At 40.3% G+C, this 14,862-nt stretch overlaps 1 protein-coding gene across 1 annotated transcript in view; it reads left to right on the forward strand.

Moving 5' to 3' along the window:
• The window catches only part of GDPD4 (glycerophosphodiester phosphodiesterase domain containing 4), a gene marked incomplete at its 3' end in the record, with an annotated part of 85,885 nt that extends 71,826 nt beyond the window's left edge, over positions 1-14,059 (forward strand). Inside the window, 6 exon segments of the mRNA XM_027848087.1 lie at positions 6,196-6,288; positions 6,930-6,992; positions 8,147-8,215; positions 10,695-10,760; positions 13,982-14,036; positions 14,038-14,059. Of these exon segments, the coding sequence (XP_027703888.1) occupies positions 6,196-6,288; positions 6,930-6,992; positions 8,147-8,215; positions 10,695-10,760; positions 13,982-14,036; positions 14,038-14,059 (368 nt within the window).
• Between the last annotated feature and the right edge of the window lie 803 nt (positions 14,060-14,862).

Genomic DNA, 14,862 nt, shown 5'->3' on the forward strand with positions numbered 1-14,862 from the left:
GTGTAAGCATAGAGCGGTGGCTGCTTCCAGAGCTCTCTGCCCACAGACTGAGGGGGGATCAAGTGGCTAATCAAAGGGGGATTGCAGGGATCTCTTTGCTAGCACTGAGGGAGAATTCTCTTGCTTTGCCCGTGCCTGGATCTGGGTCACAGTACTGGGTGGCATTCCTGAGTTGAGGAGGAGCGTTGGAGTGGTGGAACTTGTGGCAATGGTGGAGAAGGAATCCTCTTCACAGTTTCAAGGCAGAAAAGAGTGCTTGTGGTCACTCATAGACCAGAGCACAGGCCAGGAAAGGAGTAAACACCTCTCCTTTGATCATACTACCTTGGAAGAACTGAAAATTTAAAGGTCCCTAGAAGTGTCTCTGAAAATAGCTGCACAAAACCCATGAAACTTGGGACAGTGCATTCTCCACACTGGAAGCAGACCCCTACCTTAACAAAGAGTTTAAAACTCAAGTAATTGGCTGGGAACATGAGCAAACTACTCAAAAAAAGTCAGACCATAGAATCTTTCTTTGGTGACAAAGAAGAACAAAACATACTACCAGAAGAAGACAACAAAGTCAAAGCTCCTACATCCAAAGCCTCCAAGAAAAATATGAATTGGTCCCAGGCCATGGAAGAGCTCAAAAAGGATTTTGAGAAGGAAGTAAGAGAAGTAGAGGAAAAACTGGGAAAAGAAATGAGAGTGATGCAAGACATGAAAAACAAGTCAACAGCTTGCTAAAGGAGACCCAGAAAAATACTGAAGAAAATAACACCTTCAAAAATAGATTAACCCATGGCAAAAGAGGTCCAACAAGCCAATGAGGAGAAGAATGCCTTAAAAAGCAGAATTGGCCAAATGGAAAAGGAAGTCCAAAAGCTCCCTGAGGAAAATACTTCCTTAAAAATTAGAATGGAGCGAATGGAAATTAATGACTTTATGAGAAATCAAGAAATTGTAAAACAAAAACAAAAGATGAAAAAATAAAAGACAATGTGAAATATTTCATTGGAAAAACAACTGACCTAGAAAATAGATCCAGGAGAGATAATTTAAAAATTATTGGACTATCTGAAATATATGATCAAAAAAAGAGCCTCGACATCATCTTTCAAGAAATTATCAAGGAAAGCTGCCCTGATATTCTAGAACTAGAGGGTAAAATAGAAATGGAAAGAATCCACCGATCACCTCCTGAAAAAGATCCCTAAAGGAAAACTCCTAGGAATATTATAACCAAATTCCAGAGTTCCCAAGCGAAGGAGAAAATATTGCAAGCAGCCAGAAAGAAACAATTCAAGTGTTGTGGAAACACAATCAGGATAACACAAGATTTAGCAGTTTCTACATTAAGGGCTTGGAACATAATATTCTGGAGGTCAAAGGAGATAGGATTACAGACAAGAATCACCTACTCAGCAAAACTGAGTATAATCCTTCAGGGAAAAAATGGACATTCAGTGAAATAGAGGACTTTCAAGCATTCTTGATGAAAAGACTAGAGCTGAATAGAAAATTTGACTTTCAAATACAAGACTCAAGAGAAGCATGAAAAGGTAAACAAGAAAGAGAAATCATAAGGGACTTATTAAAGTCGAACTTTTTACATTCCTACATGGAAAGATGATATTTTTAACTCATGAGACCTTTGTTAGTATTAGGGTAGTTGGAGGGAAAAATTATAGATAGATAGATAGATAGCGCAGGGTGAGTTGAAGATGAAAGGGTGATGTCTAAAAAATTAAGGGGTGAGAGAAGATTATATTGGGAGAAGAGGAAAGGGAGAGGTAGAATGCGGTAAATTATTTTACATAAAACAGACAACAAAAAGCTTTTACAGTGAAGGGGAAGTGGGAGAAGATGAGAGGGAATGAGTGAATGTTATTCTCATTAGATTTGGCTTAAGGAGGGAATAACATACACACTCTATTGGGTATGGAAATCTATCTTACCTTACAGGGAAATAGTGGGGAAGGGGTTAAGAGGGGGGATGATAGAAGGGAGGGCAGATTGGGGAAGGGGGAAATCATAAGCAAACACTCCTGAGGGACAGGGTCAAAAGAGAGAATAGAGCAAATGGGGAGCGGGATAGGATGAAGGGAAATATGGTTAGTTTTTCACACCATGACTACTATGGAAGTGTTTTGCATGACTGCACATGTATAACCTGTATTGATTTGGTTGCCTTCTCAATGAGGATGAGTGGGGAAGGAGGAAGAGAGAAAATTTGGAACCTAAAGTTTTAAAAACAAATGTTAAAAATTGCTTTCACATGCAACCAAGAAATAAGATATACAGGCAATGGGGTATAGAAATCTACCCTGCCCTACAGGAAAATAGAAGGGGAAGGGGATAAGAAAAGGGGAGGTTGATAGAAGGTAGGGCAGATTAGGGGAAAGGGTATTCAGAATGCATGCTGTATTGGGGTGGGGGGAGGAGGGAGATGGGGAGAAAATTTGGAACTCAACATCTTGTGGAAGTAAATGTTGAAAACTAAAAATAAATAAATTAATAAGAAAACCCCAAATGGGGTCATGAAGATTCAGACATGACTGAAAAACTGAAATATATAATTTCACTGAAATACATAATATGTGATATTAATATATTGAATTACACATATAATACACAATATATTATTATAATTACATGATGTATTATAATAGATTATAATTTATTATAATCTATATATTATAACAGTATAAATATATAATATAATATTATGTAATGATTATTTAATGTTATAATATGATATGCTATGTTTTATTATATATTATACATCATATAACATATAACAATATTAAAAGTAATAATATAAAATTATAATATATAGATTATAGTATGTAATATTTTAATATATAATTAGAAACCTAAAATATATATTACATGTGCAAATATTATATATGCACATATGTACTGTGCAGTACATAATACGTACATAAACACATATATATAATATGTATGCAATACTATATAGAAATCATATGTATGCTTTCAAACCTTAAAGCACCATATAAGTGCTAGCTATTATCATCATTATTCTCCCCACAGTGGAGACCTGCCAAGCTGTGCTGTGCTAACAACTAGCCAAATCAGGGTTCCATTTACACTTCTTTTGAGAAGGTTAATAATTTTTACATAGTGCCTTCTCTTACTTTCTGGCTGCTTCATGTTTCCCCTTCACAACTCTCATACACAACTCACATACACAGTTCAGCTCTCAGCTCTTCCCCTTATGGTGCATGAGCACAGACAAATCACTTTTCACTGGGCATCACTTTCTTCCTTTGCCATAAGAATAAACGACATTTCTATAGTACATAGCACTTCACGTAGCAGTGTCATTTGAACCTTCTGACAGCCCAGGGAGGCAGGGCCTATTGGTATCCTTGTCCGCATTTTACAGATGAGGAGATGGAAACTCAGAGGAGAAGTGTAAGATATGGCATTTGAGCCCAGGTCTGTCTACTACCCAACAGTGCCTCTCTATAGATGGTGGAGTCTGGACTTAAGGATCCCCAGGGTTCCTTCTTGCTTTAAATCCTGTGATCCAGCTCATGGAAAGCAGAGACTAGGCTTCTAATTCCCTTTGATTCTCTTTTCCGCAAAGCACCTGGTATATATCTTGCGTCTATAGGATATTTGGCTTCATTGCCTTTCTCCTTGACTTTTCCCTTGTCCATCTGCTCCTTCTCAGCCTCCTTTGCTGAATTCAAACCAATCCAACTGGCATTCATTAAGCACCCATGGTGTGCAAGGCATTAGGATACCAAGACAAAATGGAAAAGAGTCCCTGGCCCTGAGAGAGTTTCAATTCTACTGGTGGGATGCAACATATTAACAATGAAGGAATGTGTGAAAACATAAAGGGAGGAGAGAACACCAAGATTATATAAGGAACAGGAAAGGCTTTCTATAGACGGGGGAGCATGTGCTGTTCTTTGAAGAAAGTCAGAGATTGTAAGACTTGGAGCTAAGGAGGTACTGCATGGTAGGCAAGGGGGATCTATCAACCAAGAAATCATTAGTAACTTTGGGAAGAGCAGTTTCAGTGGAAGGATAAGGTCAGGAGCTGATTGTAAAGGAGGGGATAAGAAGAGAGTGAGAGGAGAGAAAGGGGAAGCACCTACTATAGACAACCATTTTGAGGAGTTTAGCTACAAAGGGCAGAAGAGATCTAGGATGATAATTAGCAGAGATGAAGGATCAAGTGAGAGTTTTTTCAGGATGGGGGAGACATGGGCATGTATGTAGACAGTAGGGAAGGATCCAGTAGACAGGAAGAGATTGAAAATAAGTGAAAGAACGGGGGTGACATGGGAGCAACTTGCTGGAGGAGACAGGACAGAATGGGATCACTTGAACCAAGTAGAGGTAAGGAGTAAGTGTTTTATCAGATGTCTGAAATGTTGTTGGAGGTGTGAATCTGGAGGTTGGCAAAGGGATTAGAACAGGACAGGGAGATTTAAGAATCATCCGTATAGAAATAATAATTAAATCCATGGGAGTTAATGAGATCACCAAGTGAAGTAGTATAGAGGGAGAAGAGAGGAGGCCCAAGATAGAACTCTGAAGGACACCTGTGGTTAGAGGGTATTATTTGAAGATCGCTAGATCAGAAAGGAGACAGAGAAGGAGCGATCAGAGAGGTAAAAGGAAAACCAGGAAAGAGTGGTATCCCAAAAACCTAGAGAGAACGGAGTATCAAGGATAAGAGGATGATCAATAGTCTCAGAGGCTGCAGAGGTGTGGAGGAGAATAAAGACTGAGAGAAGGCCATTGGATTTGGCAATTAACAGATCATTGGTAACTTTGGAGAGAATTTTTGGTGGAAAGATGAAGTTGGAAGCTGGATTGTAAGGGTGAAGAAAAGAGTGAGAGAGGAGAAAATGAATGTAGATGACCTTTTTAAGGAATTTTGACACAAATGGCTGAAGAATATAGGATTACAGTTAGTGGGGTTGGAAAGATTGAGTAAGAGTTTTTTTGAAGATGGGGAAGACATGGGTCAGGGAAAGCTCCATTAGACAAGGAGGGATTGAAAATAAGTGGTAGAGCAGGGATGACAGAAGGGGCAATCTGTTGGAAGAAACGGGTTGGGAAGGGGTCGCTTGAGCAGGTGGAAGAGTTAACCTTGGTAAGGAGTAAGTCCACCTCTTCATGGGAGATAGGAGTGAAGGAGGAAAGAGTGGCAGAGGGATAGGAGATAAGGAAGAGGGGGAAAGAGAGCGCTCCCAGTGAAAGGCCTCATTTTTTTCTATAAAATATGATACAAAATTCTCATCTAAGAGATTGGGGCAAAGAGGAGCCATGGGAGGTGTGAGGAAAGATTTGGAAGAACTAGAGTGGAGAGTGGGAGAGTGAGTCAATAAAGGAGGTATAGTAGGGTTGCCTAGCAGCAGTGAGGGCCCAGTTGAGGCTATATAATATAAATTTGTTGCGGACTCAGAACAGTTGTGTGATTTTCTTCATCTTTGTTCAGCAGCACATAGGTAGGAATGATGGAGAGAGTTATCTAATGCTGAGGCTTGGTTGGGAACAATCAGCAAAATGATAAGGGGGCTAGAAACTCCAGAGAGGAGGGGCAGTGTAGGGTCAAACTGGTTCACCAAGGAGTCATGGAGAGGAGAAAAGACAGTGGCTAGTGCAAGGGAGATGGCCTGGGAGAGAAACGATTGGGGGTCACAATGTAGGCAGGGCGAGGTGGAAAATCAATAGATTATGGTCAGGTAAGGGCATTTTGGAATTCTTGAGCATGCAGGTGATGCATTTGTGGACAAAGGTAAGATCAAGGGTATGACCATCTTTGTGTGTGGCAGAGGTGGGATGGAGGAGTAGCTCATGGGGGGTGAGTAAACTGAGGAATTAGTAGTTAGGGTGTTTGTGGGAGAGTCAATAGGTACTTTGATTGACTGACTGATTGCTGGATTTAGAATTCAGAGACCTGGGTTCAAATCCCAAGGTTAACCTTGGACAGGTCACTGAGGGGGTTAAATTAGGTGGTCTCTCAGGTTCCTTCAGTTCCAGATCCATGTTCCTGTGTCTTGAGGAGGGATGGAGCATGTTCATCCCGAGAAGCACAGGCCTGGGGAGCTAGGGGTGGATTTCCAAGAACTCTGATGTGTCTGGGGACTGTTGTTTCAGTCTCCTTCAGATCACCTATTTATTTGGTTTCATCCTTTGCTGACTTTTCTTCAATTTCCCCAGTATTTCCAATGTCTGGGGTTACAGGTGTTGAAGAGACTATTGAGGAGGTCCAAAAACAAAATAAAAACATCGAAAATCAGGAAGAAATTCCAGGTAAGGAGAGAAGAAAAATATTGAGCAGGGCTGGGTCAGGGACCATTGCTGTGTCTGTTACATCATTTACCTTATCTCAGTTTTCTCATCTGTAAAATGAGGACAGGCCTGCCATTCTTTCAGGGCAGACCAAATTAGATAATATATGGGACAGGTATTGAAAATGTATGAGGTAATGAAAATACTGTCCACCTCCAGAGAAAGAACTGATGTGGTCTGAATGCAAATTGAAGCATACTATTTTTCACTTTATTTTTTCTGTTTGTTTGTTTTTTTTCCCTTTGGGTCTGTGTCTTCTTTCACAACATGACTGATATGGAAATAGGTTTTTCATGATTGTACATTTAACCTATATCAAATTGCTTACTATCTTAAAGGGGATAGGTGAAGGAGGGAGAAAATTTGGAACTCCAAGTTTAAGAAAAAAAATGTTAAAAATTGTCTTCACATGTAATTGGGGGAAAACAAATTTTTAAAATTTTTTTTGTTATTTAAAAAAAGAAAGAAAATGTATGAGGCCCAGTACAGAATGTGTGTCCCCCTGAGGAACTGGAACGTATCAGAGGCTGATTCCTTCCTCTGTAGGAACACGTCTATTTGCTCCATTGTTGGTTTTTACGTGCTCTTTCCTTTCTCTTCAGTATCATCAAGTCCTTCCGACAAAACGACAGAATATTGGGATTCCCTCTTGGAAATGAAACGAGGTGAGTAGGGGATGGGGCTGGAAGAGATGTTACGACCTTTTCTCTATCCCTTGCTACCTGTGTGGCTTTGGGCAATCATTGAACCTCTCTGGGCCTCAGTTTCCTCATCTATAGAACAAGGGGATTGGGGGGGGGTTGGACCAGGTGACCTCTGAGATCCCTTTCCCTTCTTAATTTGTATTTCCATTATCCCCAGGACATCTCTGCTTAGGAGCCTTCTCAAGCAAACACCCTGCTATCTGGATTTGAGAGCCCTGGTGGGCTAGGTAGAGTGAGGTAGAACTTTCCCTCCAGTGCCCAGGGTCTTGTTTATTCCTTGTCAGACCTCCTCCCCCCATTTGATTGTTCAGTGTGCCCCAGCACCCAGGCATCTGCCTCCCCCTGAATTGGGGGGTTAATGGGGGAGGGAGTGGGGCTTTGGAGAGCCCTTTCAGAGGGAATCATGTCCAACCAGCCCCACCCCTTACCTATCTCCAGTGAAGCATTTTAGTATAATGGTCCCCATTACTACAGCCCTCTAGGGCTCACAAAACACTTTTCTACAACAGCTCTAGGAAGAAGGGGTATAAGTATTAGGACCCCCATTTGCATGAGGAGACTGAGGCTCAGAAGAGGAAATAACTAGGCCTCCCGACTCTCAGTCCAGTGTTCATTCCATTGTGCCAAACTGCCTAAGTACTTTGTAACATCAGCCAGTTAACAATTACTTATTAAGTATAAGGCTATGGCTACATAGAGGATGTCCCCAAAGGCTCAATACCATTTTAAGTTTTAAGAGTGTTAATAGATTTAAAATGATAATGAGATTTTTGGGGGATACCATATATTGATCAAAAAAGGTCATAGGGCAGAGTTGTGGGGCGCCATCAGCTTATGTGCCCAGGGCAGGTATTCAAGCCCAGGCCTGGGTTATTTAAGATGTTTTACCTCCTCTTCCTCTGCAGCACATAAAGTGAAGTTGGCACATGCCTAAGACGTCTAGAAGGAACGACCCTGAGAGAATTTGACTGTCCAGTGTCCCAAGAAGGAAATGGCAGAAAGTTTACCAGGAGGGCAGAGGAAAAAATCTTAGAATCTTAATCTTGTTTCCCCCACTCAGGCCTGACCACTTGCCTTACTTACTGGTTTCAATTTCTTCTTCTCCTTCTTTTCAGAAAAAGTGAAAATGACCAGGAGCCTGAGTACAGAGAGTGTTGTGGGATCGAGTGATGAAGGCATGAAAGGTAACCTGATGGGGAAGACCTAGAACCCCAGGTCTAGAAGGAACCCTGAGACCTCCTCCATTGCCCCCTTCTCCTGGGGGCATCTGGATGGGTCTTGGGCGTCCTGGCCCAGAAACTCTCTTGGACGGAGACTCAGAGCTCCTGGGGACCCACAACTTCTTCAACCAGTATCAGAAATTCCTTTTCATTTATTCAACAATTATTCAAGAACTAATTTTTAAAAATTCATTCAAGAAAGCAAAGTTCTTACTTCTTCTAGGGAAGTTTCTTCTTATCCGAGCTGAAGACCATCTTCCTATAACTTCCACCCATTGGTGTTAGTGCTTCCCAAGAGCGGCAAGCAGAGTTCATTTTCTGCATGGAAGTCTGTCAGATGCGTTTCTCCCAAGTTTTCCCTTTTTTAGGTTTGGTGATCTTTCGATTTTGTGACATGATATTAAGAAGTCCCAATATTTTAATTATATGTAATGAATGAGGCCCCACCTCATCCCTAGGTTACCCCTCTAACTTGAACTCTGCCCTAATAAGTTGGCCTCCAAAGGGTTACATATTGTCCACGGTTCATGAGTATGAATTCCTAAAACTCTCACAAGTTCCAACAAGTATGCTTACCTTCAAGTCAGTGATTAGACAGATTTCCCTCAGAGTGAAGTGAGATGCTTGGAAGTCATAGCTACATAGCTGCATTACATTCCCCTCTGCGGCGGGCTCCCCACAAATACACACATGGTCTGTGGGAAGAACGGGAACATTCCTGGAGTCCAGTGGTAATGAGGCCCACATGTGGCCGGGACAGCTTATCCCCCCAGCACTGTGGGGCCCGATCTCCTTTCTTATCTCATGGTGTCTTCAAACAGCTTCCTCCTGAGTGGAGAATCTGCTGGGCAGCTTTCTCAGCTAGGCTCTCTGGGTCTGCCTGTCTCTGCAGCTTCCAGCTGCCAGGGCTAGCTCGACTCTTGTTCCTAAGATGGCTGCCAGGTGTCGTGTCACCATCCACTGATTCTCTGTCTTTACTCCCTACTTCCTGTTGGATAATGTCTCTTGGCGCTCTGAGCAGCTCTTTTATATGACACCATTGGCAGGGAGAAAGGAAGAGCCTCTGGGAGAGGCACGAGGGAAAAGGCAAAAGGAATCCCCTCTCAAGGCCTGAACTCATCTTCCCTAGCTTGTTGCCCTCGGTACTAACACATGTCACACTCGCTGAGCTGTTCTCTGCCATGACACTCTCTCTAGGGAGTGTGTCCTGGTTTTTTTTTTTTTTTTAACAGGCTTCTGAGGTTGTATCTGATCTTTGGCCATCCAATGGCAAGCTGTCCTTCTAATTCCAGCAAGGAAGAACTTTTTAATATACTTCATAAAAGGGTAGCAAAAACAAAAACCACTTTGCACTCTATTTAAGACATTAATATCTCACTGTCTCCGTTGGCTGTTCCTTCTGTAATTTCATTAACTGGGCTGTGGATGAGGGGGAGAATCAATTGGTCAGGGGTATCTGGACCAACTCCCTTTCATCCTCTACCACTACATAAAATAATACCTTCTTACCTTCTGGCTATTCAGAAGGGGTTGGGGTGGAGGGAGAGATAATTATTACTCCCTCTGATAGCTCTAGATAAGCTAGGTCTTTGAAAATAGTGCAACGACGGGCCATAGGAATAGAGAGAAGGCTTTCTGTTGTTAACCAAGCCAGGCCTCCTTGATTTAAAACTGACCTCCCTCTTGAAAAGCAGTTCCCAGAGATTGAAATACAGAAAGTGTGGATTTTTTTTCTTCTGTCCTTCAGGAAAATCTGAGAGGCAAGGTAAGTAGAGGTTATAAGAGGAACAGGAATTACACATGAGCTAAATAGACCAGGAGCAACAACTGACTATAGGAGCCTATAGGAGGACTTCCTTTCTCTGGCTGTCTCTAACTAGAGTCTGTGACACATACTGGTGCAGAATGTGTTCACAGTGTTGTTCATAGATCTACAGAGAAGTTGGAGGAAGGTCAACAGCATTGATTTCCAGGCCTGTCACCATCCTGATTGCCTTCTTGGGGGCACCCTCTGACTTGTCAGTGTCCCTCCTAAAAGATGACACCCAAAACTGAATTCCGTACTTCAGATGTCGTCTAATCAGACATGACAGGAAGGCTGTTACTTCCTTAATTTGGAAACTAGGTGGTCTAACCCTATATCCAGATTTGATGCCCTTCTGAGAACTTTATAGAAAATGTGGATGGTACACATTCTTTGTCAGTCTATTAAAAAATGTAGCCACCACTCAGCCTTCCTAGCACCCTGCCTTAGTTTGTGATTCAAAAATGTATACTGAATTGAAATGTCGAAAGAGATGGAAGAAATCTAAGAGGAGCCCAGAAGACTAGGTGGAGAGGTGGATGTCCTAGAATCCCAGAGCCAGAAGGGGCACTGTTGACCTCCCTTCTTCGAGTCTCACCACCTGCCCTCTTTTAACTTCTTTTCCCCCCCTTTCTACAGGAAATATGTTTCCTACAAGCGTAAGCAAAGACACTGGGAAAAGATCAGATGAAGAAGAAGTACTAGGTATGCAGATGGGAAAATCCCACAATGACAGAGCTACAAGGGGTACCACCGTGTCTAGTTGTCTTTCCCTCTCATGACCTCAGGGCCACAGAGGCCTGTCCCTCTTATAACCATGGCTCCAAACCCTCTTGGACACACAACTGTGTCTTGGAGCTGGTGAAAAAAAGGCATCCCCTGGATGCAGAATCTAATACCAATGGTTATTTTTTCATTCCACACACAACTAGTCGTTAAATAATTTTTATATATGTGATCAAGAATTTAACTAGATTGTCCCTCCCGATGTAGAAGCACTTCCTTAAAGGAGCTGAAAAACCTACTCCTGATAACTTGGAATGGAGAGCTGGACTGGGCTTGAGAAATCCCCATTAGTCTGAGCCTTCCTTCACATGATGGCTCCTCAAGTATCTGCAGATTATCACATTATATTCCCCAGAATTTACTTCTTCTCCAGGATGCTTGTCTCCAACAGCATTGTACCGCTACCCATAATCATCACCTTTCTCTAGACATGCTAAAAGTTTAGCCCTTCCTTACATGTGACTCAGAGATGTAACACAATTCTCTAGAGTGGGGTCTGATCAGTACAGAGCACTGGATGACTGTTTCTCTGGTCCTAGACAATAGGCGCATTCATGCAATCTATGATGCCTTTCACATTTTTTCTTTGATAACTACGCTTCAGTTTTGAATTCTATTGGACTTGAAGTCCCCTAAAACCCTCAGTTTTTTTTATACAATAATTGCTCTCCAGACACATTTCACAAGATGACATTATTTTTGAGTTGTACAGACCCTAAGCTCTAAGCTAGTGCAACCTCCACCCAAAGTAGGTTGGGTATCCACCAGCCTCTCCCTGGAAAGACCAGGAAGCTCATATCTCTCCCTTCTTCCCCTGTGCAGCCCATTCCATTTTTGGGCAGAAGCTTTTAGTAATTTTTTTTTTATTATATTGATTCAAAATCTGAATCACTGTAACTTCCACCCACTGGTTCTGGTTCTGCCTTCCAGAACCAAACAGAGCAAATCTAATCCCTCTTCAAGCCAACAGCCCTTCAGGTATTGAAGACAGGAATCAGGCCTCTGCCCAAACTCCACTATTCATCAGGTTAAATTTCTCCACTGTTTCAACCCAATAATATTTTCCCCCAGTTTTTAATTTGTATTGCTATCTTTTGTTTTTACAACATCTTCATCTCCACACATATTCCTTGCTTCCTCCTTCCCATCGTGCTCTTCCTTATAGCAGAGAATACCAAATAAAGGGGGAGCATACTTCAACAAAACTAACCAACGCATCCTCTAAGTCTGACAGTGTATGCAGCGTTCTGCCCCTGGAATCTCTCTCCTTTGCAAAGGAGGAAGGTGAATTTTCTCATCTCTTCTTGAAGGCTAAACTTATAGTCATAATTGCATAGCATTTGGTTTCAGATTTTTGTCATTTGGGGGATTTGAATTGTATACTATTTTTCTGGTTCTATTTTCTTTTTTCCATTCATATGTACTTCTACACCTTTCTAAATTTTTCATATCCATCATTTCTTATAGTACGATAATATTCCATTACGTTAAAGTTATCATAATTTGTTTAACCATTCTCCAGTCCAGGGCCAGTTGTTTTGTTTCCAGTTTTTTTGCTACCTCGAAAAGTGCTGCTAGGACTATGTTGGTGGATATGGGACCTTTCCTTTCATTCTCTTTGATTTCAGGGAAGCTGCCTGGCAGTGGGATCTCTGGATCAAAGGCTGTGGACACTTTTAGTCACTCTCTCAGCACAATTCCATATCGATTTCCAGGATGGCTGGACAAAGCCACAGCTCCACTGATTGTAATTTTAGGGTGCCTGCCCTCTCATAACTCCTGTAGCATTGACCAGTCCATCTTTTGCCATCTTTGCTAATTTCCTAGGTATCAGGTGAAATCTCAAGGTGGTTTTGATTTACTTTTATCTTGTTATTAGTGATTTCACACTATTTTTTTTTTTTAGGCAATTGAGGTTAAGTGACTTGCCCAGGGTCACACAGCTAGTAAGTGTCAAGTGTTTGGTCTGAGGCCGGTTTTGAACTCAGGTCCTCCTGACTTCAGGGCCAGTGCTCTATGCATTGCACCACCTGGCTGCCCCTGATTTCACACAATCTTTAACAGCCATATGGCTGTCAATATTTTGTTAATGTTAATTTTTTTTGTAATTCTTTTGAGGACTATTTGTTCATGTCTTATGACCACTTACTCATTGGGAAATGGCTTTTGGTCTTAGATATTTGTGTTAGTTCCCTACACATCTTGGATGTTGGGCCCTTATCAGAAATTTTTGATTCAAATATTTTTCCCCAGTTGACATTTTCCCTTCTGATTCTAGTTGTATTGATTATTAGAGCAAAATCTTTTCAATTTAATGGAATTGAAATGATCAATTTTATCTTTTATGATCACTTCTGTTCCTTGTTTAGTTAAGAATTCTTTCCCTAATCATGGTTGTACAAAGCACCAGATATAGTTCTTGTCTCATTTTTTTAATGGTATGATATTTTAATATGCAGGATATGGATCCATTTTAAGCTTATCATGTGGTATATTGTATAAGAAGTTTATCCAAATTTTTTTTCCAGTAAAACCCAGACATTTTCATTTTTTTCCCCAAGTAATTTATGGTTTCAGGTTTATCATATACTGGGTTATGGAATTTATTGTTTTCTGAGTCTTCCTTTTTAGCCTGTTTTCCTGATCTACTTTATTTTTAATCCAATGCCAAGTAGTTTGATCTGATTACCACTTTATGTGGTATAATTTGCGGTCCAGAATTGCTATGTGCCCTTCACTCTTACTTTGAAAAAGTATTTTTCTTGAGATTCCTCTAGCGAATTTTGTTATTATTATTTAATTCTACAAAGTAACACTAGCAAGTCCATTGGGAAACATTATCCCTATGAGTTGGTGGGCCCAACTACAAACAATGAATATGCCTCCTAATTATTTAAGTATTTGTATATTATTTTAAAGAGTGTTTTATAAGTAAAACTGAATACTGTATAATTATAGTGACTAAACTTATCCTTGAAGAAGAGATGAGAAAATATGCCATCCTCCCTTCCTTGGAGAGGTAGGGGAATAGGAGTATGAAACATTGTATGTACTGTCAGAACATATTCATGTGTTATTTAGTTTTGCTGAATTGCTTTCTATTTTTTTCTTCTTCCTCTCTTTTTAATTTTTGTTACAAGGCATGTCTCATTGTGTAGGAGAAGAGAAAGGGGGTGTCTTTGGAAATGAAAGTGATTAAAAAAAAAGATATCAATAAAATTTTCTTAAGGTGTTTTATAACTGTATTTCTGTAAGTCTTAAGTGTGCCTTGGTAGACTGACTCCCAGATATTTTATGCATTTTGTAGTTATTTTGAATTGAACTTTGCTTTCTATTATTTCCTCATAGATTTTGTTATAGCTGTATAGGAATGCTGTTGAGTTTTGTAGATTTATTTTGTAACTTGCTATTTTACTGAAGCTATTAATTGTTTCAGCTAGCTTGTTTGTTGGTTCTCTGAAGTTTTCTAAGTCATCATATTATCAGCAAAGAGAGTTAATTTAGAATCCTCTTTGTCTATATTTATGGTTAAATTTTTTTTCTCTTGCTGTTATTAGCATTTTCAGAACTATGTCAAATAACAGCAGATAACAGGAACTTCATACATACATTATATAATATTAAAAATGGCCCTTTTATACCTATGCTTTGGAGGGTTTTTAGCATAGAGTGTTGCATTTCTGTCAAGGGCTTTTTCTACATCTATTGATCTAATCATGATTTGGAGTTTTTTTTAAGTAATGATTTTAATATGATTATGTTAATTTTATTTCAACATTGAACCATCCCTGCATTCCTGGTATAAATCCAACTTGATCAGAGTGAATATTTATTAAAAATATATATTGCTATGGTCTTTTTGATAGGATCTTATTTACATTTTTAATCAATATTCATCAGTGACACTGATCTAGAGTTCTCTTTGTTTTATTCTTCCCTGGTTGAGGCACTAAAATCGCATTTATCCCATAAAAGTAGTTTGGAATAGGGCATTTTCTTTTTTTCAATTTTTGAGACTAGT

This window comes from Vombatus ursinus, unplaced genomic scaffold, assembly GCF_900497805.2.
Source record: "Vombatus ursinus unplaced genomic scaffold, bare-nosed wombat genome assembly UNPS02005659.1, whole genome shotgun sequence".
NCBI lineage: Eukaryota > Metazoa > Chordata > Mammalia > Diprotodontia > Vombatidae > Vombatus > Vombatus ursinus.